Source organism: Schistocerca gregaria, chromosome X, assembly GCF_023897955.1.
Source record: "Schistocerca gregaria isolate iqSchGreg1 chromosome X, iqSchGreg1.2, whole genome shotgun sequence".
Classification (NCBI taxonomy): Eukaryota; Metazoa; Arthropoda; class Insecta; order Orthoptera; family Acrididae; genus Schistocerca; species Schistocerca gregaria.
The window spans coordinates 562,379,382-562,404,394 of record NC_064931.1 but is presented as its reverse complement, the minus strand read 5'-3'; the positions used below and the strand labels follow the sequence as shown (position 1 = coordinate 562,404,394).

At 39.9% G+C, this 25,013-nt stretch overlaps 1 protein-coding gene across 16 annotated transcripts in view; it reads right to left on the bottom strand.

Moving 5' to 3' along the window:
• LOC126299057 (FYVE, RhoGEF and PH domain-containing protein 6-like) overlaps positions 1 to 25,013 on the bottom strand; it is a 204,480-nt gene that overhangs the window by 27,708 nt on the left and 151,759 nt on the right. For all 16 annotated transcript variants that reach the window (XM_049990718.1, XM_049990714.1, XM_049990729.1 and 13 more), the window contains 3 exons: positions 8,506 to 8,644; positions 8,133 to 8,234; positions 4,818 to 4,917 (listed from right to left, as the gene is read on the bottom strand). In XM_049990718.1, the coding sequence (XP_049846675.1) occupies positions 4,818 to 4,917; positions 8,133 to 8,234; positions 8,506 to 8,644 (341 nt within the window). The remainder of the gene's footprint in view (positions 1 to 4,817; positions 4,918 to 8,132; positions 8,235 to 8,505; positions 8,645 to 25,013) is intronic.

Sequence of the window (25,013 nt, the reverse complement as noted above, 5' to 3'; positions counted from 1 at the left end):
GTGGCGGGTGGCGTCTAGCTGGTGGCTGGTAGCAATGGTAGCGCGAAGAAATGCTCGAGCATATGCTGTTCTGATCGTGTCGCAGTCACAAGCTGTCCTGCAGAATTGTTTCTTATTACTGGTGGGTAGACACTCTGTGACCAAAATGGTACTGAAACAGAGGATGACAGACTAAAGGCCGAAATACTAAATGTCTTCTTCCAAAGCTGTTTCACAGAGGAAGACTGCACTGTAGTTCCTTCTCTAGATTGTCGCACAGATGACAAAATGGTAGATATCGAAATACACGACAGAGGGATAGAGAAACAATTAAAATCACTCAAAAGAGGAAAGGCCGCTGGACCTGATGGGCTACCAGTTCGATTTTACACAGAGTACGCGAAGAAACTTGCCCCCCTTCTTGCAGCGGTGTACCATAGGTCTCTAGAAGAGCGAAGCGTTCCAAAGGATTGGAAAAGGGCACAGATCATCCCCGTTTTCAAGAAGGGACGTTGAACAGATGTGCAGAACTATAGACCTATATCTCTAACGTCGATCAGTTGTAGAATTTTGGAACACTTTTATTATGTTCGAGTATAATGACTTTTCTGAAGACTAGAAATCTACTCTGTAGGAATCAGCATGGGTTTTGAAAGAGACGGTCGTGTGAAACCCAGCTCGCGCTATACATCCACGAGACTCAGAGGGCCATAGACACAGGTTCACAGGTAGATGCCGTGTTTCTTGACTTCCGCAAGGCATTTGTTCCCCACAGTCGTTTAATGAACAAAGTAAGAGCATACGGACTATCAGACCAATTGTTTGATTGGATTGAGGAGTTCCTAGATAACAGAACGCAGCATGTCATTCTCAATGGAGAGAAGTCTTCCAAAGTAAGAGTGATTTCAGGTGTGCCGCAGGGGAGTGTCATGGGACCGTTGCTATTCACAATATACATAAATGACCTGGTGGATGACATCGGAAGTTCACTGAGGCTTTTTGCAGATGATAGACTGAGATTCATTGGCAGAATCCTAAGGAAATGCAATCCAAAAACAAAGGAAGTAGATTACAGTACACTTGTTCGCCCACTGCTTGAATACTGCTCAACAGTGTGAGATCCGTACCAGATATGGTTGATAGAAGAGATAGAGAAGATCCAACAGAGAGCAGCGCGCTTCGTTACATGATCATTTAGTGATTGCGAAAGCGTTACGGAGATGATAGATAAACTCCAGAGGAAGACTCTGCAGGAGAGACGCTCAGTAGCTCGGTACGGACTGCTGTTAAAGTTTCGAGAACATACCTTCACCGAAGAGTCAAGCAGTATATTGCTCCCTCCTACATATATCTCGCGAAGAGACCATGAGGATAAAATCAGAGAGATTAGAGCCCACACAGAAGCATACTGACAATCCTTCTTTCCACGAACAATACGAGACTGGAATAGAAGGGAGAACCGATAGAGGTACTAAGGGTACCCTCCGCCACACACCGTCAGGTGGCTTGCGGAGTATGGATGTAGATGTAGATGTAGATGTAGAAGGGTGGTCGGGTTTATTGGCCACCTTAAGTGAATGACTCTGACTTAGTCTCTGTGGCAGCTGGCCAGCAGTCAGTTTTTATGTCTAAGATTGTACGTCTAGGAAACGGTGAAGTTGGTTGAGTGTTTCTTGAGATCTAGGGAAAGTGGGGCTCAAGGATGGTGAAACTACTAGTAGGCAGCTTGGTGTTGGACATCCATAATTCATCACCGAAGGAGGCTTGTCTGCTATGTAAAGCATGATAGGGCAGACCTGTGACTGACCTGATGACAATGTACAATGGCAGTGCACGCATATGTGGTATAGAGCACACCACTCTGTGCACAGTGCTGAACAGGGGGCTCTGCAGCAGACAACCCATGTGTGTTCTCATGTTGTTTCCACAACTATATCAATTACATTTTCTTTGGGCATGGAATCATCAAGATTGGACCATGGATAAATATGGCATCATTCAAGCAAAAAGCTGCTTGAAACACACACTGCACAACAGATGCTGGCCGGTGTGGACAGTGCTATGCTATGTTATGGGGGCCATTCCCCTGGGCTTGCACGGGACCTGTGGTAATCATTGAAGGCACCATGGCAGCTGTGGTCAATATAAACAATATTACAGACTACCTGCATCACTTTATGCCTGATATCTTTCTTGATGGTGATTGCATCTTCCAAATGGATAACTGTTCATGACAAGGCCAGAACTGTGCTACAGTGATCTAAGGAGCATGATGGTGAACTCATAATGTCTTGGCCACCAAATTTGCCTGATCTGAACACTCAACACATCTGGGATGCTATTGGGGGCCAGCTCTGTGCTCATAAACCACTGGCTCACAATTTATGAAACTTGTGTGACCTGTATACAGGCATCTGGTGCCACATACCTCCGCAAACCTACAAAGGACTTGTCAAATCCATGTCACACACAACTGTTGCTGTTTTGTGTTCTAAATGTAAACTGACTTGTTATTAAGGAGGTGGTAATAAAAACATCCGAATAGTCTTTAGACACTGGTTTTACATATGAACAACAGTATACAGGTAACTTTGAAAGCTATCAATGGAACTATTTTCTCAAAAAGCAACACAAACTCCTAAAGAAACTTTACTGCTTATCACTTAAACTTTGTCTTCTGCAAAGTGGAATCTCAACTAATACAGAAACTACAATGACGACATAGAAGCAAAAGTGTGAAAGGCAGTCAATGTTCATTTATTTGTAGAATTTTAGCTACTAAAAAAAAAATAGAAATAAGACTACTGTATACTCAGCAGCTGCAACTAACAGTGGTTCTGTTCAACTTATCAGAGTCATCATTCAACACTTCTTTGTTTGGCAAGTCATTACCTTTCTCCCCTACATCATAAAAACATTATTAATAATTCTAAACAGCAGATGAAGGCATCTGCTTGTGTGCCTAGCAGTAAAGTTACAACCAGAACCTGTACTGTGTCTCAATTAAATGTCAATAGACACTAAGATGTCAGACCATTAATAAACACTCCACTTTAGAACAACAACAAGAAAGTTTCAACTCTTGCAGTCAACAAGATCAGTAGAGAGAGAGAGAGAGCATTAGCTTAGTTGGACAAAACTGATGAAAAGATTCAGTTGTATTCTTTCTGAAGGAAACATGTAATTCACATTAAGTTATTTACAGGAATTACAGAAAATTAATTTGGGATTTAAAGACTAAGATCTGAACTAATCTTGTCCTGAATATGAGTTCAATACTTCATTACTACACCATCTTTCCAGACTGGAGGCAGTCTATAAAGCAATAGAAGTTTCATTTCATGTATACAATGGAAAAAGGGCCCCTTCACAAGTGGCCACTGAGAAGCACTTCTCTGCAGTGCATTGAGCCTTCACAGGGCACATTGCTACTGGAGACAGAAGGGGCTCCTCTGTCATTCCACTGTGTTGCTTTGATCTGCCACTACTGCTGTGCTGCTGTGTTTCGGTTCCATCATGGTGTCTGATGAGCAGGATGCCTCTCTTTTACTTCTCTTATTGAATAAGGGAACTAAATAGAAGTAATTTAAAAGTTAGGTTAAGGTATCACCATTTTTCGGAGGAAGAATAGTTAAAGGTTTTTTAAAAAAAAGGCTACCAATGTACCCAATTCCATGGTGGCTATGAAAGGTAAACATACACATGTCACTCAGCCAGCTGACCGTGGGTCACTTATCACAACAACAAAAACTTTTTCTCGACATTGTTCCTGGTCATGTGTTATTCCCTCCACAGACTCGTATTGATTGACATTGGAGCAAACAGACGATTACCAAAGTTTTGAGAATTCAAGATCCCACCACTTCATAGGAAGGTAATTGACAATGAAATTACATTTGCTCAAAGCAGGCAGTTGTCTGAAGGCTGTGATTACTTCCCTTCTGTAATTATTGATGATTAAGGTTTCAGCAAGTAATCTTTCTTACTGTGTTAATATGGAGGCAATTTCTTTTCACAGAGTTTTCAGATGCAACCTCCACATGGCTAGAAGATATGTTGAATGTACTTTGGACATTCTTGCTAAAGAATGCACAATTTCTGATCAGCAATTGAATATTTCTCCAAATATTTTCTGAAGTTATTATAAAAACTTGCTGTGTGTTGCACAGTTTTGTTCATAACCGAGACAGATACATATCTGAGCACACTTTGTGCACTTGTGGGTTACATAACATGTCAACAGACCCAACACAAGTGGGAGGCAATGTGAGTCACATTCACCAATCATTATCTTCTCTGAAGAACTTTTGCCTCCAACGTCTGTTGAAAACTTTAATTTTCTGCAGTTTATCTGAATATTCCCCACACTCTTTGTTGCATATTGATGGATGTTTTTCAGCTTCACAGATGAACTCTTCCATATTGACTTCCATCTCTAGCAGTAGTATGACCTAACTGACCATAGTACCAAATAATAGTGAGCAGAAATCCCAACATGTCACAAGCCAACTGTTAACATGTGGCGATACCCACTGCTTGGCCGTTTAGTAGACCCACCAGTGACATCGTGTGAAGGCTGCTATTGCAAGCAATGTTCCACCAGCAGTGGCAATAGTCCACCACTGAGTGCCACGGAAGCTCTGTGGCACTGCACGTTTGAAGGTTCTCAGTTAAACAAATGCTTCATCAGTGGAAGCACCACTGAGAGGTGCTTCTCAATGGCTCTGTGTGAAGGGAGATGGGGGCTAAGATAAATTTCATATGCATACCAAATTTGTATGTGGTTGATGTCACACAAAACCAGACAGAGAAAAGGTAGAAGTAAAGTAGAAATGTACCTGCCAACAGACTTTCATAGCAGTCTACACAAACACGGTCTGGTTGGAATCGTTTGTATTGTAATGGAGCTCGGAAATCTGAACAGTTACTGCAGACGACCTGAAACGCAAACAGGAAAACAAATAAGTCCACAGCTAAGGACACTGCGATAAAAAAATGACAGATGCACAAAAGAATTTTTGAGAGTGGGTTGTTGTGAAAAAAGTTGCTATGAGTTTAAACCATTCCTTCAGTGGAATATGCTGTCTATGATTAATTTATTAAAATTAAAATTAATAGTAGTAGTAGTAGTAGTAGTAGTAGTAGTAATAACAACAATAATAATGATGATGATGACAATAATAATAATGATAAAAGACTGACTGAACAGTGGCTGTCTGTGGTCTGTTACTCATGAGGAACAGCTGTTACGTATAGGATTTGGAACAGAACATGCTATACCTGCTGGAAACACAGGTTACTAGAAGCATAACTGGATAAATGGGCAGGTTACATCAATAAATGCACAAATAAATAATGTAATTCAAAATAGAACAGAAAATGACTAACAAAAAATTATTGTATACCAGGCACCATGAGTTGACAGTGTTGATGCAGAGTCATATTGACTTACTTGAAAACAAATCTGAACTGTGAATTTTGAACAATGGAACATATTATTATTTTCCATCATCATCATCATCATCACTATCATCATTAGTAGCAGTAGTAGTAGACTACTGCTACAATTACTGTACAGATAACACATATGTAAGTATAACGCAATTTAAAGGACAATAGAAAAGAACATTTATACATTGATGCCGTAACTAGACAAAAGCTACAGCAATTTAATGCTACTTCTGCAAAAATTACAACCTGTCCAAAGAACTCTATACTGAAAAGTTTTAACTGTGGGCAGCATTGTCTGGTGTTTTATGTAGCAGTAACATTCTGCACAATGCTGACTACATGTGACAGGTATTAGACACGAGTCATTCATGTGAGTATCAACCATGAAGCATAGGGCTGAGTGCCTGGATGACACAGGAATAGGCTAATATTCCAGGTGGTTACAACTAAACTTTCCCAACATATTATAACACAGAAACTAACTACCATACGAGGACCAAACTTGGTAGCATCAATGTCAAGGACATGGGGAAGAGAAATAATGCAGAATGAAATCTATTGAAATACTTTTAATGTGCTGCTATGGTACATCATATCATTACATACCAGTACGTAGAGTGCAGTACCCAGAAAGTGGAGAGAGAAGTCAACATGTCTTTGTGCGTTCTGTGGTGCAAACTGCTGTACCATATGGATCTTGTATGGATACCATTTGAGAATGGTTCTAAGCACCTTCCATGAAGTTGACCACAGGACGTTCAATTGTCGTGACACAGCATGCACACTGCCTGACAATCAGGAATTGTACACAGCACTGTCTGCCATAGCAACAGTGATTTCATCAACCACTTGTGGTGCAATCTGTTGTCGGCCTCTGCCCAGAGTGACGCCCAGTTCTCCAGTTGTTTTGAACTTCTTCACCATGCTCTGCATGGCAGGTGGACAAAGAAGACCCTTCTGTAATCCATCCAGCCAGCGATATTCTTGAAGTGCAGCTGCAGCATTACTGTTGTAATGCTGCTCCTTTAGTCCAAGCTCATGCTGACAGGTCAACAAGTGCATTGTGACTGGTCAGGTGGGTGAGGCTATGAATCACAATGACTGATCACAGCACCTGGTGACTATAGCTGGAATGAGATGGAAATCATGCACCCCGTACTCTGGACATTAATGCTACCAAGTTTGGTACTTGTACGGTAATTAGTTTTCATGTTATAATGTGTTAAATTGGGGAAGTTTAATTATAACCACCCGGTATTATACAGATTTTGTGAGTGAGAGACACAAACTAGGGGTGGGGTTGTGGGGACAGATGTAGGAAGGGAAGGATCTAGAAAATTATACTCCTCATCTACAGACGTGACATAAGGTTGCTGGTGCACTAATAGACAGTGTAATTGAGTTGTTCAACCCAGCAACAAGATGTGTTCAGTGGGAGGAAGACGTCAAGATAGAATTGGGATGTTACACAAGTGATAAGTTTATGGGCAATATGTGGAATATATTTTCTACCTGTAAAAGCCTTGGTAAGATTTTAAGCATTTGTGGATAAATATTATTAGTCTCTGACTACACAGAGCCTAACAGTTTGCAGGCTGTAGAAGATGTATCTTTACAGTAGGAAATGTTAATAGTCTGAAAGAGGAAATTCGGCTGATGTATTGGTGCATTTAATATGTACAGACATTACTGTGGACCTTACACATCAATGTTGAGGAAGATCAAAAACGGGGAAATTCAAGTGAAAATACTATTTATCTCCTGTGAGTCCACAAGAAAATTAGTGACTGTACCGAGGAGTGGGTTATTATTTTGGGTTCACTGAGGGACAAGTGGTTCAGGAACAAATTGGCATGGAAGGGTGCCATCATGATTTTAAGTGTGTCTAAGGGTGAAAATCCTCACATTTATAATAAAATAGTAGGACAAAGGGAGAGGCAATGTCTGATGGCGGCAAGGCCATGGACATGAGGTATATTGGTACTGACAAACAGAAAACAAGATTGCATGTTTGTAATCCCCTATTCATATTCAACTCTCCATCTCAGAAGCGAGTGGTGAGTTGTGCTCTCAATCACTGTTTTTATTTTATCCAGGAATTTTCATTTCTGTAATGCTTTAACTTTAAAAAAAACAATTTTTAAACAAGGCTATCGTTACACCAATTCCTCCCAGTCCTTGTCATAAACTATTTATCACAACCAATTTGCATTGTGGAAAATGTAATAAATGGACAGAAATCAGGGATGGGTGAACTTGCAGCCCTATATCATTATAAGAAATAAGGAAAATAAAACAAGAACTAAGGAGGTAAATAATGGATAAGCAGATAGCGCCATGAACAAAAACTTTTAGATTTTGATTACTACATGACAGACAAAATCAAATGGTTGAAATCCCTCTGAGCACTAAGGGACTCAACTGCTGTGGTCATTAGTCCCCTAGAACTTAGAACTACTTAAACCTAACTAACCTAAGGACATCACACACATCCATGCCAGAGGCAGGATTCGAACCTGCGACCGTAGCAGTCGCACGGTTCATGGCAGACAGATCTCTGAAGTGCATATCATACTAATAACGAGTAAAATGTTAATCAAAGAGAACTTTACCAGTACATAAAATGTAGACTGACAGTTGTAACCAAATTTAAATAGTAACAAACGGCTGAGCTTCAAACGCACACACTGGAAACTACACACCTTTCCACATGCTCGGCAATGGTGTCGCCGGAATGTTACAGTAAATACAGCCACACAACACTGACACTTTGTCACTCGGCCATCCTGAATCCACACAGGGACCTATGGAATAGGATAATTAATAACACCTTAACAAACAGACCATATACTATTGCTTAATATGGTTGATGGCCTCTTCAGCATTTAAGAAAATAATTAGATGCAATACTCTCCATTATCTTTTAAAGATCTCTCTAACCTCAACATTTACTGATTCTTGAACTGATAACTACTTGGTCATAAACACATATTAATGTGCGTAAAAACAAACACAGTCACAAACAAAACAATTGCAAATATATTGATATTTCAAAGAGATTTGAATAATTTTTACCTCTTTTCCCAGTTTAAAAGTTTCAGAAAAATTTTCATTATCTTTTGCACTTAATTTGTGGAAGGAAAGTTGTCGATATGTATAATCCTTTATAGCTGCCTGAAGAGCATCTACCCATTCCTGCCGTTCTTCTTGAGACCTGTTAACATGTTAACATAAAAAAAACTTTCCATATCTCCCGTACAACATGAAACACAGATAGGCATAATTATTCACTAACATAAAAAGCAATGAATACTGAATACTGAAATATTACACTACAGAATAACTGGCTTAATCAGTTACATCAGTAGGAATACAACTTGCATAAATGTCAGCGGCACCAACAGAGAGAAAAGTGGATAATTCTGCACAGAAATGATGAAATTGAAGCTGTATTATTACCCCTACGGGCTAAAGTCTCTTTCCTCATGGGCTCCGACAGAGTTAAAAGGAAAGGATAATTTACTATTAGATTGGATTGGATCGTTTGGGGGAAGAGACCAAACAGCGAGGTCATCAGTCTCATCTGATTAGAGAAGGATGGGGCAGGATGTCGGCCATGCCCTTTCAAAGGCACCTTCCCGGCATTTGCCTGGAGTGATTTAGAGAAATCACGGAAAACCTAAATCAGAATGGCCGAACGCGGGATTGAACAGTGGCCCTCCTGAATGTAATATTAGAACATGGAAGTCTATCATTATCCTAATATTTGAAGTTTTAGTACTTATTTAAGAAAGAAATGAGACTTTAACTTCGTGTAACCAGATATTTATTCAGCAAAGTTGTCCTCTGCCTTGTAAGGTTCCACATACCAACATGCTTAACATCTTGCATATTCTGGCAATTCTTACTCTCTCGTGCTCCATTCCTTATAAACGTACTTCCTGCCAGTTTGCATTGTAGAAAATGAATGAACTACTCACTATCAAACAAAAGCGAGGCAACAGCTTTCCCAACTTGGATCTACACTCTAGTCATCAGCAATCAGTGGTACAGTGATGAAAAGTAAGGAAATACAGTAAGATCCTTAATACTTAGAGATAATAGTATGAAGATAGAAAGAAAATAACAAGTTTTCAGTTCTATATCAGTTCCTAGAGCACATTTTGCACAAGTGGGAAGGGTCATTCTAGCTTGTGTGTCACATGTACAAGCAAAAAGTTGAGCTCTCATCTTAAACTGATTTCTTTTCCTTCCCTCATCTTCTCTTCTCCTTCATACTATCATGATTTTCTTACATCTTCCAATTTTTCTCTCTTGAATCATCCTCTTGTCCACCTACTATACTACATATCACAGTGTTTCTCCAACCCGTGCGGATGTGTATACATCCATATTCCAGAACCTTACTGAAAAAGCAGTCTACACCTTATTTTCTTCACCAACATATATTTTGATACAGAAGGCTTGTTGATTTAATATTGCTTTCTATAATATTGTCAGTTACACTAATGTTTATGAAACTTACAATACCCAGAAATAATTCATCCATACCTAGAGGACGTGTAGAGTTGTGCACCAACAATAAGTAAAATCATAAAGAAATGGCCTACACACAGTATCTGCAGTGCACACTCTAGTTTGATTAAAAAGATCAGTGTAATGCTGGCGAACATTGAAGCCAACTAGAAAAAAGAAAGCAGTTGCCTGGATGCTTTGAGGCCAAAGGAGACAATATCAGAATAAGAATGTCTGAACAGGATAGAAATGATTGATGTCTGGTAAATTGGTTTACGAAATTACCTCAACATTTTAACAAGTGCAGTGCAAGGCATGACATGGTTACTATCTTCATCGCATGCCTGTAATAAGTGCAGTTTTGCCCGTGTTTACTTGATACTGGAGCACTGCAAGACATGTGAACTTGTCTGCCTCAATGATACACTGTTGTCTGCAGTGGTGACATGAATGCTATTATATCAGCATCTATTGTTCAGGAGCCACAAACATCTCAAACTGAAATGATTGTATGAAAGTCACTGTTAGCACACTGAGAGACAAAATGTAATGTTTTCAGATTAGGAAGGGAGGGAAAAGAATATTAGGGTTTCATGTCTCACTGCTGATGAGGTCATTACAGATGGAGCACAAGCTGGGATAGGTGAAGGATGATGAAAAAAGAGAACCCTATTTTTTCAAAGCAATCATCCCAGCATTTGCCTTCTGTGATCTAAGAAAACCATGGAAAACTTAAAACTGGGTGCTCAAATGAGGATGTGAATGGCTGTCCTCTCAAATTAGATCCAGTGTCTTAATCACTTTGTCGTCTTGCTGAGGTCTTCAGACGAGTCCCGCTTCAACCTGCCCTCCAGTGATATTTCCATACTTGTTGGAAGCATCAATTATAGCATATAATTGATAAGCTTCAAACTAAGTCCTTTTGGGTCATTGGCTCAAAGTTTGCCAGCAATCTATTCACACAATCACTAACATTGCATTATTTTCCCACAGAAAAATCAATACAGTTCTTCTTAGCACAAATACATTCATTGGTCAGTGCTGTCTCACCATTGGTCTTGTTCTCTGTGCCTCTTCATCATCTAGTGTTATTTTTCCACTTATTACATGTTTTGCTTTCGATGCTGTCCTTGGTGTTGCTGCATATCACAGACCACTGGATTCCTAAGCTGTGGAGTTGTTACTTCAAGCAGAAAATTGGACAGAAACTAATTAACTCAGTTGAGTCTAAAATGTCATTCCAGAAACATGGCTAATATGTTAATGTATTGAACTTTGATAAAGGCCCAATATAGATCCTCAGACAAACTCATTTCTCATTTTTGTCACGGAGATCTCTTTCAGAATTTTAAGCAGCCTGTTGTTCCACACATCTCAAGATTGAATTTATTCATTTTCAGCATGCTGGATGACACTAATTTTATTGAATCAAAAAGAAATGTAACTCTGCACCGGACTAAAAGGTTTAATGTCAAATAATTATATCTTGTTTGGCAAGTACTGTGCTAATGGCTAAGCTTCTGTTCCATAATTCAAATATATGGGGCATTCAAAAAGAAATGAGCTGGCATCTGGAATGCACAAGCCAGTGACAGGAGGGTACTATCGTGGCATGTGTAACGAGGTGTAATTCTGACTAGAGCGTGCAAGTTCACAGCCCATTGCTAGAGGGCATGCATGTACGTCACATGACTATACAGAGCTAGCAGCAGCATGCAACAATCATCCAACGCTGCCAGTTCATTGCAGTGACATGGAGGCGTCAAAAGAAGAGCAAAGAGGTGGTGTTCATTTTCTGACAGCGGAAGGAGTAGGAGGAACGAACAGTCATCGACGAATGTCACAAGTGTACGGCAAACAGTGCATGTCCCTTACAAGGGTCAAGCTGTGGCAAAAGTGCTTCAAGGAAGGGTGGGTGTCATTACCTGATGATGCATGGTCTGGAGCACCACACTGCATTACTGATGACATTGTCCAGCTGGTGGATGCACTCATTACTCAGGACTGCCGAGTGACAGTGAAAGCCATAACCGCCTTGGTCGGATTGAGCATCGGAAACGTTCACACCATCATGAAGGAATGGCTGCACATGCACAAAGTTTGTGCCCAATGGGTGGCCTATAGTCTTCAACAACACAAAGAAGCATGTGGAATGGCCCACTGTCATGCTCATCTGCAGCACTATGCTTGGGAAGGGAATGCGTTCCTGAGACAAGTGATGGCTGGAGATTTCATTCTGGAAACATCCCACAGGCTGTGGCACGCCATGTCTCCACAATATCCTTTCTTCCAGGAGTGCTAGTTCTGCAGCATCACAGGAGAGCTTCTGTGAAGTTTGGAAGGTAGGAGAGAAGGTACTGGTGGAAGTAAAGCTGTGAGGACAGGGCGTGAGTCGTGATAGGGTAACTCAGATGATAGAGCATTTGCCCACAAAAGGCAAAGGTCCCGAGTTCGAGTCTCGGTCCGGTACAAAGTTTTAATCTGCCAGGAAGTTTTATATCAGCACACACTCCGCTGCAGAGCGAAAATTTCATTCTGGATACAGGTACTGGTTTCTGTAATTATGCCTCTGGCTCGTTTATTTTCCAATGCCCCTTATATTAGAAATATTGTGCGGCTGTTGACTACCTATGGTTCAGGCGTCTCATTTAAAATGATGACAGAAGCTAAGATGACAATCTTTGATTTTATCTATAATGGATGAATATTTTAACATTGACTGACTGATGATGATTCTCAATTGTTATCATTATGTTGCATACTCCTGCCACATCAACTGACTAACATAAGAGGCTGTTACTTTAACACAGGCCTAAATGAAATCACCTCAAACAGAAAATCTCTAGGTGTTTCATGTTAAGTTTCCTTCTGTAGCAAAGCCAATTTGTCCAACATGATTTGTGTGCAGCTGTGACAATATATAATTGATGTGAATCATGCAGGATGTCACTCTAAGAATGATGCAATGGCCGCAATGTTACATATCAACCAGAGTTGTACTTCCAACTATCGAGTAACGTCCCTCTTTGATGACAACAGAGCCCTAATAAAATGAGGCCACAATTTGCTCAGTTTTACCTCCAATGGTAATTTGTACAATTTCTGATGGGAGAACTTAGACTGGCTTAGTTAGTTAGTTACTTCATGAATTACTTGGGAAGCCTCTCTTGGTAGATGAGATGTGCAAGATTCCTTCATGACAGTCACTGGTATGGCAACTGGAAGGTGCTGAAATTCATTCTAGATTCTTCTCTTCTGCAGCATCTTGTTGGTGTACTGGTACAATGATGTAATCTAAAGTAGTAACCTCTTATTCAGAGTCCTTCATACTAACGTTCAACAACTCTTGACATCAGATTGATTAGATGTTTTCTTCCTGCATCATGTTAAGACCTGCAGTTTAACAATCCCAAAATGATATAAATATGGGATTGCATACTAACTCTTACCCTTGCTGTCTATATATCAATGAGTCTTCTGCTACATTTCTCTATAAACATCTATTGCCAAATGTTTACTGCAATATATTACTATTTACTAGCAATTTTTGCTAGTTGCTAAGTATCTAAGAACACCGTGGTCTAGGGGTAGCGTCTTTGATTCACAATCAAATCGTCTTCGGTCCCGGGTTCGATCCCCGCCACTGCCTAAATTTTGATAAATAATCGGCATTGGCGGCCGAAGACTTCCGGCATAAGAAGTAAGCCTCATTCTGCCAACGGCCTTGTCAAAGAGGGCGGAGGAGCGGATAGAGGTTGTCCTAGGGGTGGGAAATTGTCCCTAAAGGCAGAAGAATCAGCAATGATCAACGACATGAGGATGCAGAAGGCAATGGAAAACACTGCATTAAAGACACGTAACGTGTATCCACAGGACATGTGGCCTGTAGTTGAAGAAGTGTCATGATGATCTCTCCATTGGCAAAAGATTCCGGAATAATCCCCCATTCGGATCTCCGGGAGGGGACTGCCAAGGGGGAGGTTACCATGAGAAAAAGATTGAATAATCAACGAAAGGATAATGTTCTAAGAGTTGGAGCGTGGAATGTCAGAAGCTTGAACGTGGTAGGGAAACTAGAAAATCTGAAAAGGGAAATGCAAAGGCTCAATCTAGATAGAGTAGGGGTCAGTGAAGTGAAGTGGAAGGAAGACAAGGATTTCTGGTCAGATGAGTATCGGGTAATATCAAAAGCAGCAGAAAATGGTATAACAGGTGTAGGATTCGTTATGAATAGGAAGGTAGGGCAGAGGGTGTGATACTGTGAACAGTTCAGTGACCGGGTTGTTCTAATCAGAATCGACAGCAGACCAACACCGACAATGATAGTTCAGGTATACATGCTGATGTCACAAGCTGAAGATGAACAGATAGAGAAAGTTTATGAGGATATTGAAAGGGTAATGCAGTATGTAAAGGGGGACGAAAATCTAATAGTCATGGGTGACTGGAATGCAGTTGTAGGGGAAGGAGTAGAAGAAAACGTTACAGGAGAATATGGGCTTGGGACAAGGAATGAAAGAGGAGAAAGACTAATTGAGTTCTGTAACAAGTTTCAGCTAGTAATAGTGAATACCCTGTTCAAGAATCACAAGAGGAGGAGGTATACTTGGAAAAGGTTGGGAGATACGGGAAGATTTCAATTAGATTACATCATGGTCAGACAGAGATTCCGAAATCAGATACTGGATTGTAAGGCGTACCCAGGAGCAGATATAGACTCAGATCACAATAATATAGTAGTGATGAAGAGTAGGCTGAAGTTCAAGACATTAGTCAGGAAGAATCAATACACAAAGAAGTGGGATACGGAAGTTCTAAGGAATGACGAGATACGTTTGAAGTTCTCTAACGCTATAGATACAGCAATAAGGAATATCGCAGTAAGCAGCACAGTTGAAGAGGAATGGACATCTCTAAAAAGGGCCATCACAGAAGTTGGGAAGGAAAACATAGGTACAAAGAAGGTAGCTGCGAAGAAACCATGGGTAACAGAAGAAATACTTCAGTTGGTTGATGAAAGGAGGAAGTACAAACATGTTCCGGGAAAATCAGGAATACAGAAATACAAGTCGCTGAGGAATGAAATAAATAGGAAGTGCAGGGAAGCTAAGACGAAATGGCTGCAGGAAAAATGTGAAGACATCGAAAAAGATATGATTGTCGGAAGGACAGACTCAGCATACAGGAAAGTCAAAACAACCTTTGGTGACATTAAAAGCAACAGTGGTAACATTAAGAGCGCAATGGGAATTCCACTGTTAAATGCAGAGGAGAGAGCAGAGAGGTGGAAAGAATACATTGAAAGCCTCTATGAGGGTGAAGATTTGTCTGATGTGATAGAAGAAGAAACATGAGTCGATTTAGAAGAGATAGGGGATCCAATATTAGAATCAGAGTTTAAAAGAGCTTTGGAGGACTTACAGTCAAATAAGGCAGAAGGGGTAGATAACATTCCATCAGAATTTCTAAAAAACGACTATTCACGTTGGTGTGTAGAATATACGAGTCTGGTGACATACCATCTGACTTTCGGAAAAGCATCATCCACACAATTCCGAAGACGGCAAGAGCTGACAAGTGCGAAAATTATCGCACAATCAGCTTAACAGTTCATGCATCGAAGCTGCTTACAAGAATAATATACAGAAGAATGGAAAAGAAAATTGATAATGCGCTAGGTGACGATCAGTTTGGCTTTAGGAAAAGTAAAGGCACGAGAGAGGCAATTCTGACGTTACGGCTAATAATGGAAGCAAGGCTAAAGAAAAATCAAGACACGTTCATAGGATTTGTCGACCTGGAAAAAGCGTTTGACAATATAAAATGGTGCAAGCTGTTCGAGATTCTGAAAAAAGTAGGGGTAAGCTATAGGGAGAGACAGGTCATATACAATATGCACAACAACCAAGAGGGAATAAAAAGAGTGGTCGATCAAGAACGAAGTGCTCGTATTAAGAAGGGTGTAAGACAAGGCTGTAGCCTTTTGCCCCTACTCTTCAATCTGTACATTTAGGAAGCAATGATGGAAATAAAAGAAAGGTTCAGGAGTGGAATTAAAATACAAGGTGAAAGGATATCAATGATACGATTCACAGATGACATTGCTATCCTGAGTGAAAGTGAAGAAGAATTAAATGATCTGCTGAACAGAATGAACAGTCTAATGAGTACACAGTATGGTTTGAGAGTAAATCGGAGAAAGACGAAGGTAATGAGAAGTTGTAGAAATGAGAACAGCGAGAAACTTAACATCAGGATTGATGGTCACGAAGTCAATGAAGTTAAGGAAGTTAAGGAATTCTGCTACCTAGGCAGTAAAATAACCAATGATGGACGGAGCAAGGAGGACATCACAAGCAGACTCGCTATGGCAAAAAAGGCATTTCTGGTCAAGAGAAGTCTACTAGTATCAAATACCGGCCTTAATTTGAGGAAGAAATTTCTGAGGATGTACGTCTGGAGTACAGCATTGTGTGGTAGTGAAAAATGGACTGTGGGAAAACCGGAACAGAAGAGAATCGAAGCATTTGAGATGTGGTGCTATAGACGAATGTTGAAAATTAGGTGGACTGAAAAGGTAAGGAATGAGGAGGTTCTATGCAGAATCGGAGAGGAAAGGAATATGTGGAAAACACTGATGAGGAGAAGGGACAGGATGATAGGACATCTGCTAAGACATGAGGGAATGACTTCCATGGTACTAGAGGGAGCTGTAGAGGGCAAAAACTGTAGAGGAAGACAGAGATTGGAATACGTCAAGCAAATAATTGAGGACGTAGGTTGCAAGTGCTACTCTGAGATGAAGAGGTTAGCACAGGAAAGGAATTCGTGGCGGGCCACATCAAACCAGTCAGTAAGCTGATGGCGGAGGGGGGGGGGGGGGGGGGGGGGAAGTTTCTGCTATGCTGCCACACTAAACAAACCACACTGATAACACACATTGCATTATTCTATCAGTTGAATTATTGGACTTCAGTGTACCTATATAGCCACCTTGTTAGATCCTGATCATCTTCAGCGACATCAACATCACCACCACCATCACCAATCTTCAGGTAAGAGTGAATATATGCAATTCACTAATGGCACCCAAAAACATTCCTGACATTCTTTAATCTTCCTTATGTGCACCCCAAGAGAAGAATCGTGTATTTTGTACTCAGGTCTTATCAGCCTACAGGTGATGGCTAATTATATCAGCCTCAAGTTGATGGCTAATTCATTTGACAATGAGTACAAGAGGGGTAAAGATGCTCAGGCCAGCTCCATGTTGTCTCCAAATAATGTCAAATAAGTAAGTGACTTTAGAGTGAAATGAAGGTAGGTTTTACTAGCATTGAAGTACATTCCCATTTGCAAGGAATCTCAGTGCTTATATAAATACAGCAACTTTCAGAAGTAAAATTCGAATTATTTTTAGATTTTCCAGAAACTTTTCAAACTTTCATCATGAAGTGAAACCATTTAGTGGTAACTGGCCTCAAGCCAAGGATTAATGGGGCTACACAATAAAGCGTGGCCTCTGATCAATGTTCGTAGCCTCAGACATGACAATATGTTGACATATGATAGATGGTCAATCACTTACCAAACCAGAATTATAGTATTTCTGTATTCAAGTTTCCAGTCCTCAAATTGCCTGTTTCTATGAAGAAAGATGCCTTAATTATCTTTCCTGGATATCTGCTTCTTTCCATCATTGCTGGGGTATCTGGGGGTAGCATTTTCTGGAAAATACCACATTGCCAATGGGCATACTGTATGAGGTCTGTGAGATACCAGTCTCCTTGCACAGTATATTCATTTGTTTATTTGGTTAACAAATTAATAAAAGGACATACTTATTTCTTGGGAATTCAAAAGAAGTAGAGTTAGGTAAGTTAGTGCTCAATGTCCAACTGACACTGTGGACATTTGAACGAGGATGGAACAGACTGGAATCAACTTCGCCTTCCTGAAGAAACCTTCATGGCATTTACACAAACTGATTTAGGGAAACCACAGAAAAACCTAATTCAGGAAGACAACACTTTTAGTGCCACAGACAAGTCTGTCTCAATCAATGTACAGCTTTGCGAAGTGCTTCTAATTTTTCTCTTCAGACTTCATGTATAATAAAATTTGTGAATAGTTGGACATATGTTAACAGTCCTTGTGAATTTAAGAGGGTGAAACTCCACCTACTAGCATATGTCAAAGTTCATAATTTAAGGGAAAATATATTAACCGACATGGATGGCAGGAGAGATCAGATTTTAAAATAAATTCAAATTGATTTTACATGATTTATTTATTTAGTCAGTCATCAATTAATCACTGGCAGTGTTAATACGTTACTGAATACATACAAAAATATAGCTTCTTATATTGTCTTAAATTACATAAGCTTCTACAAATTTACTACTTAAAATACAGTATTCACTTACATGTCTACACAACCATTAATGTAGTCACCCAGTCTTATTTTCTATTTGGCCATGTCAGTCTTCAGATTTATGTGTACACAGGAAACAATGAACAAAAGGTGGTTGTACAATCAGCAGAAGCAAAATCTGAAGAAGTTTTAAAATGCTTCTTCACCAAATCATAATTCAAAATATAAGCTTCAACAAGTCGTTGATATCAAGTTGAATTTTCCCCAAACATGGGTTAAATTTCTTTGTGTCACTGCTTAAAAATAAGTTTCTGCTTATAGTTCTGCTGTAATCATCTCTGCTAAACAGCACAGAACAGTTGTGTAGATAGATAAAACAGGAGTGCAACTGTTATTATACTCTTTTTGTTTGAAGAATCAGCCAGAAATCACAAGATCCCTCTTCAAACAATAGACCAATGCTGTTTTTTGTTGTTGTTGTTGTTGTTTTTGTTGTCATTGTTAACACACCACAAGCAACAATCACCACATACATTGACGGGGAAAGGTAAATAATAGCAAAAATGACAGAAAAGGCTATTTGAAGCAAAAAAGTTTAAGATATACTCTCTCTCTCAGTGATTTCTGATGTGCTTGTATGTGTTAATAATCATCATGAACTGGTTTTATTATTTTTATTAATTTTGATGGGTCAATTATTATTAATTCATAAGTTGACAAATTTACAACAGTTTATATTACATTATTTCTGCAGGTAATGTTTGTCATGTAAGTGTTTGAAGAGTATCAAGATGCATACGAGATCATAACATGGCAATTGTAAGACTATGCTGAATGATGTTAATGATGAGTTGCTATGTGTTGCTTGAGGCTTTCCCAATGGACTAGTTGTAAATATGGCTCTCGGGTAGGACGACAGATGTCGTCGTGATAACTCCACAATATTTCATCCGCATAACTGACTAACATCTTCATATGTGGCGAACACACTGCTCAGGCTGTGACCGAAGCCTCATATTTACGACAATCAGAGAAGAAACTGTGCAGGTGTGAGTGATCCAATTTTTGGTGACCAATAGCACAGATATGCATATTGGTAGCAAGAGAAACAGCTACGCCACCTGTCTGATGATGAATGCACACACAGAGGTGTGTCAATCACACTGAATGGTGCCGTCAGCATCCCCAGCACACACTGTTGGGAGCCACCTGCCGAATTACATGTCTGTGCTGGCTTGTACCCATCCTCATCTTTGCCAACAAAATACCTATGTCACTACCACAGCATCATCCCTTGTATGCTGTCATTATAATGTGGCCAGCACAGGATCCCATGCAGTAATGAGTTGGTATCCTGTGTCCCTGTTAAGCAAATTAGTTAAGCTGTGAGTCCCAGTACGAAGACGTCAACGAAAGCATTTCGGTGTTTGATGTTTGACACATCTATCCTCTATGGTGTGACAAGTTTGTCCAATATTTGACACCTGCAACTACAAAGAATCTTATAGACACCAGGCCTTCTTAAACCAAGATCATCTTTCACTGAGACTAGAAGAGCTCCGAGTTTCATTGGCATTTAACTTACGTTTCTCCAACAGTCTTCCTATTTTCAAAGAAACACCACTGATGTATGGCAAAATTACTTTCTTGTTTGTTCATCACTTCCTTCCAGCTCCTCAGTTTCTCTAACACGCAGCGGACATAAGGCAAGGCAAATCTCCTGTTCAGAATATCCACTCTAAAAAAAAGGGGGGGGGGGGGGTCGGGGAGTAATGGGTCACACTGTGTACTATAAAGCTACACACATGGACTTGTACTTGTAGGCCACCAGCTGTCACCATGCTGCTCAACAAAGTGGTGTTCTTAGGATGTTTGTCCACAGAGAACGAGCCATATCAGATTCAGACTGCTTGTCTGGTTCACTACACCACCTCCATACCATGTTTTTAGAGAATGGATATTCTGAATAGGGGATTCACCATACCTTACATCCGGGCATATGTTAGAGAAAATGAGGAGGTGGAAGAAAGTGATGAACAAAGAGGAATGGTATTTTGCCATATGTCGGCAGTGTTTCTTTGAAAATAGGAAGATTATTAAAGAAACATAAAGTTAAATGCATCTTACTTCCACTAACAAAACTCAGAGCTTTTTTAGGCACAGTGAAAGATGATCTTGGTTTAAGAAGGCCTGGTGTCTGTAAAAGCCCATGTAGGTGTGGGATGTCATACACTGGATAAACTCGTCACACCATAGAGGATAAATGTGTTGAACATCGACAAGACTCACACCTGGACAACACAGAGAAATCTGCAATGGCAGAGCATTGCCTCAGTTTAGGACATTGTATGGAACACAAAACACCAAAATTCTTGGTTAATTTGCTTAACAGGGACACAGAATACCAACTCAGAATGGCATGGGATCCAGCACTGTCCATGTTAAAATCACAGCAAACACAAAGAAAAAAAAGAACTGTGGTCGTAAAAGGGATGATGCTGTGGTGGCAACATACAGATTTGGGTGACACAGGTATGGATGGGCACGGACATGTATTTTGGCAGACAGTTCTTGACAGAGGGTGCCGAGGTGGCCAACGGCAGCACACAGTATGACTGCCATGCCTCTGTGCGTGTGTTCATCATCCGACAGGTGGCGTAGATTTCTCTCTCTTGCTACCAATCTGTCTGAGAACCATACTTACAATGTATTACTATTCCTGCACATTCTGTTTAACTCCTGTTTAATAAAACATGTTCACTGAGCAGTAAAGCTTTCATGCAATGTGTTGAAAACTATGAAAATGCAACAACCTCGAATATAACATATCAGAAACTATGAATTGTATTCTTCAACAATAGCAAGATCACAGGCCTTACAGAAATCATAAACACACATCACTTCTGCATATAGTAGCGACAAACATCATTTGATGTAAATTTAACGGCATGGTTTCAAGGAAGCAAAGATATTCACAGTACATACAATTGGAGCAAATACTATAGGTGGGCAAGAGAGAAATCGTGCACCACTAGCAAAAACATTAATTTATATGAAAAGTGTTCTATCAAAAACCATCTCGGATAGAGCAAATGAATTTGACTTCTAATGAGAATTAGTTATTCATGCTCTGGAACACTGACTGGACACCCAGTATATGCTGGAAGATGATGTGTTCATTTTGCTCCTTAGTGGGAAAGTGTTTGAAGCCATGTAATTTCCAGGCAATGTGGAACCAAGCTGTAAAATTTTGGTAAGAACTGCAGTCTGTGTCTTTGACCATTGCTCATAATAAGTATAAAAGTGTCATTAAAGATAAACAATGCAACATTTTAGGAAGGAGAACTGTTTCTAAATACAAATGTAAGGTCACAAATGTCCTGCCACTTAATGAAAGAGACGAAGGAAGAAGTTTTGCTGCAGGTGTGCACCAGGGCTGGATTGTGGGGGAGAGAGGCCACAAGTGTGCAGGATAGGAATTTGGGAGACAGAAGTAGCAGGTGCACAGGATAGGAATGTTGAAGGGAAAGGGAGCACAGGTCACACCAATGTTCAAGAAAGGCAATAGGAGTAATCACTAAATTACAGGTCCTTATCATTAACATCGGTATGTAGCAGGATTTTGGAACATGTATTGTGTTCAAATATTATGAATTACCTCAAAGAGAATGGTTTATTGATACTTAGTCAACACGGTTTTAAATAACATTATCCTTTAGAAACCCAAATAGTTATTTACTCACATGAAGTGTTGAGTGCTATCAGCAAGGGATTTCAAATTGATTCTCTATTTCTAGATTTCCAGAAGGCTTTTGATGCCATACCTCAACAAGCGGCTTGTAATGATATTGTGTGCTTATAGAATATCATCTCAGTTATGCGACTGGATTCATATTTCCTATCGTAGAAGTCACAGTTCACAGTAATTAATGGAAAGTCATCGAGTAAAATGTAAATGATTTCTGGCACTCCACAACATAGTGTTGTAGGCGCTCTGCTGTTCCTTATTTATATAAACAGTTTGGTGCATAATCTGAGCAGCCATCTTAGGTTGTTTGCAGATGATGTTGTTGTCTATTGTTTAGTAAAGTCATAAGAAGATCACAACCACTTGCAAAACAATTTAGATATGATATCTGTATGGTGCGAAAATAGGCAATTGACCCTAAATAATAAAAAGCTTGAAGTCATCCACATGAGTACTACTAGGGATCCATTAAACTTCAGTTACACAATAAATGAAACAAATGTAAAGACTGTAAATTCAACAGAATACTTAGTAATTACAATTATACAACGTAAATTGGAAAGAACACATAGAAAACATTGTGGGGAAGGTGAACCAAATACTATGCTTTATTTTCAGAACACTTAGAAGGTGCCTACACTATCCTCGTCTGTCCTCTTTTGGAGTACTTCTGCATGGTGTGGGATCCTTACCAGATAGGATTATCAGAATACATCAAGAAAGTTCAAAGAAAGACATTCTGTTTTGTATTGCTGAGAAATACGGACAGAATGTCACAGGCATGATACAGGATTTGGGTTGGACATTATTAAAACAAAGGCATTTCTCATTGGGGCGGGATCTTGTCATGAAATTTCAATCACCAACTTTCTCCTTCAAATGCAAAAATATTTTGTTAATGCCGACCTACACAGTGAGAAATGATCATCATAATAAAATAAGGGAAATCAGAGTTCACACGGAAAGATCTAGGTGTTCTTTTCTTGTGTGCACTGTTCGAGAGTGGAACAACAGAGAAGTAGTATGAAGGTGGTTTGATGAACCTTCCGCCAGGCACTTGTGTGATTTTCAGAGTAGTAGAAGCAGATGCAGACAGCAGTTGTGAGGCATAGGAATGTGTGAGGAAGAAGTAGCAGGTGTGGAGTTAAGAATGTGAGTGGGAGAGCCAGCAGGTGAAAAACTTAGGAAGACAGCAGGTGAACAGGAAAGGAAAGTGTGAGGGAGAGGCAGCATGTGTGTAGGCTAGGGATATGAGAAGGATAAGTAGAAGCAGTGCAGGTTACAAATGCGGATTGGAGAGGCTGTAGGTGAACAGGATAGGTACATAGAAGGACAGCCATAATTTGTGTGGAATAGGACTGTAGGAGGGAGAGGCAGCAGGTGCACAGAGTAAAAATTCAGTAGTAGGAGGCAGCAAGTGCCTGGGACAGAACTGCAGGAGGAAGAGGCAGCAGGTGTCTTGAGGTAGGAATGTGTTACATGCATCCGTAATCCTCCTGGCCTCCATCTCTGCTACAATTTTTGCTAGCTCCTCTGCTCCTCACTAGTCACATCCACACTTGCCACTGGACAGTAAATTGACTCATCCTGCACCCACACTATCTTCCCTGTAATCACCCCTTCCTCTGTCTGACTCCCTCATCCAATGCACTCCCCGGTATCGTTGGGTGCTCCATGAGCTAATTGGTGCAGGTGCCCATGCAGCATTCCTGCCCTGTGCACCTGCTGCCACTCTCTTCCAGCCATCAGGCACTCTTCTGAAATCCTCCCTTACTCTCTGCATGTCTTCTCCTCCCCTCCCTCGTCCACTCTATCTGGAACAAACCTCTCACTCCAGTCAATCTGCGAAGCTACTATGTTGAGTGTGTGTGTGTGTGTGTGTGTGTGTGTGTGTGTGTGTGTGTGTGTGTGTGTGTGTGTGTGTGTGGCGGGGGGGGGGGGGGGAGCACGTGCACACGCACTTGCTTGCTATGACTTGAAAAATGATTTGCCTGAAAGCTATAGTTTCCACTCTCATTTATGTGCCTTTCATTGCCTCCATTATTTCGTGAGTTATCTTTATACTTTAAATCATTAAATATTTATTTCTTGTACAAATTCCCTGAAATGTATCTTTTTTTTTTTTTTTTTTTAAGAGGTGCTGCTCTGGAAAAGAGTATGGGGAACATTCCAACTACTGTAATGACATAGGGAGAGATAAAGTAAAGAATAATGGGCAACAATTCCACAAAAAGAATCATGCTGCAGCAGAGAGGAAAACCATAAAAAGGATTTTGAAAATTTAGAATTGATTATTTCAAAATAGCACAACAGTTTCCAAACAATACACCTGGACTCAAATGTGTGGGATATGATACCTCCAAACCTGTCTAGCATTTCAAGTAAAATAGTCAATATGCTTTTCTATAATTTAGAACTGATGTATTCTCATTTGCACAGAATATGAAAAAATATTCAAACAGATCCAAATAATAGTTTTAGGATAAATAACATAAAATGGTGGAATTATTTGTCACATCAACTTTTATAATTCAATACTTTTGTCATAATCATTGAATACCTTAGGTAAATTTGCTTGATTTCCCTCTGTTTCTAGAAAGCAAATATACAGAATAATTTGTATCAATTTTATTTTACTCTCTCAATTTATTTAAATAGAATGAGTTTTTACTTCATTTTAACACTTTCTTAAGAAATCGTAAAAAAGTTATGTGATCCGTTTTCCTTCTACACTATGAGTGTTAAATCTCAGAAGAAACACTGAATATTAATTTTACGACATAAAACTGACAGTTTTCGTGTTTGTACATAAACAGTTACCCCGCCTGCTTCCACTGTTGCCATTTAATATATGGTCAGACCTCCAAATGCCTTACCCAAGAGCATAGGCAACTTTTGTTCTTGAGGGAGGGGGAGGTGAATTCTGTTCAGGTACAAGATGTTCAT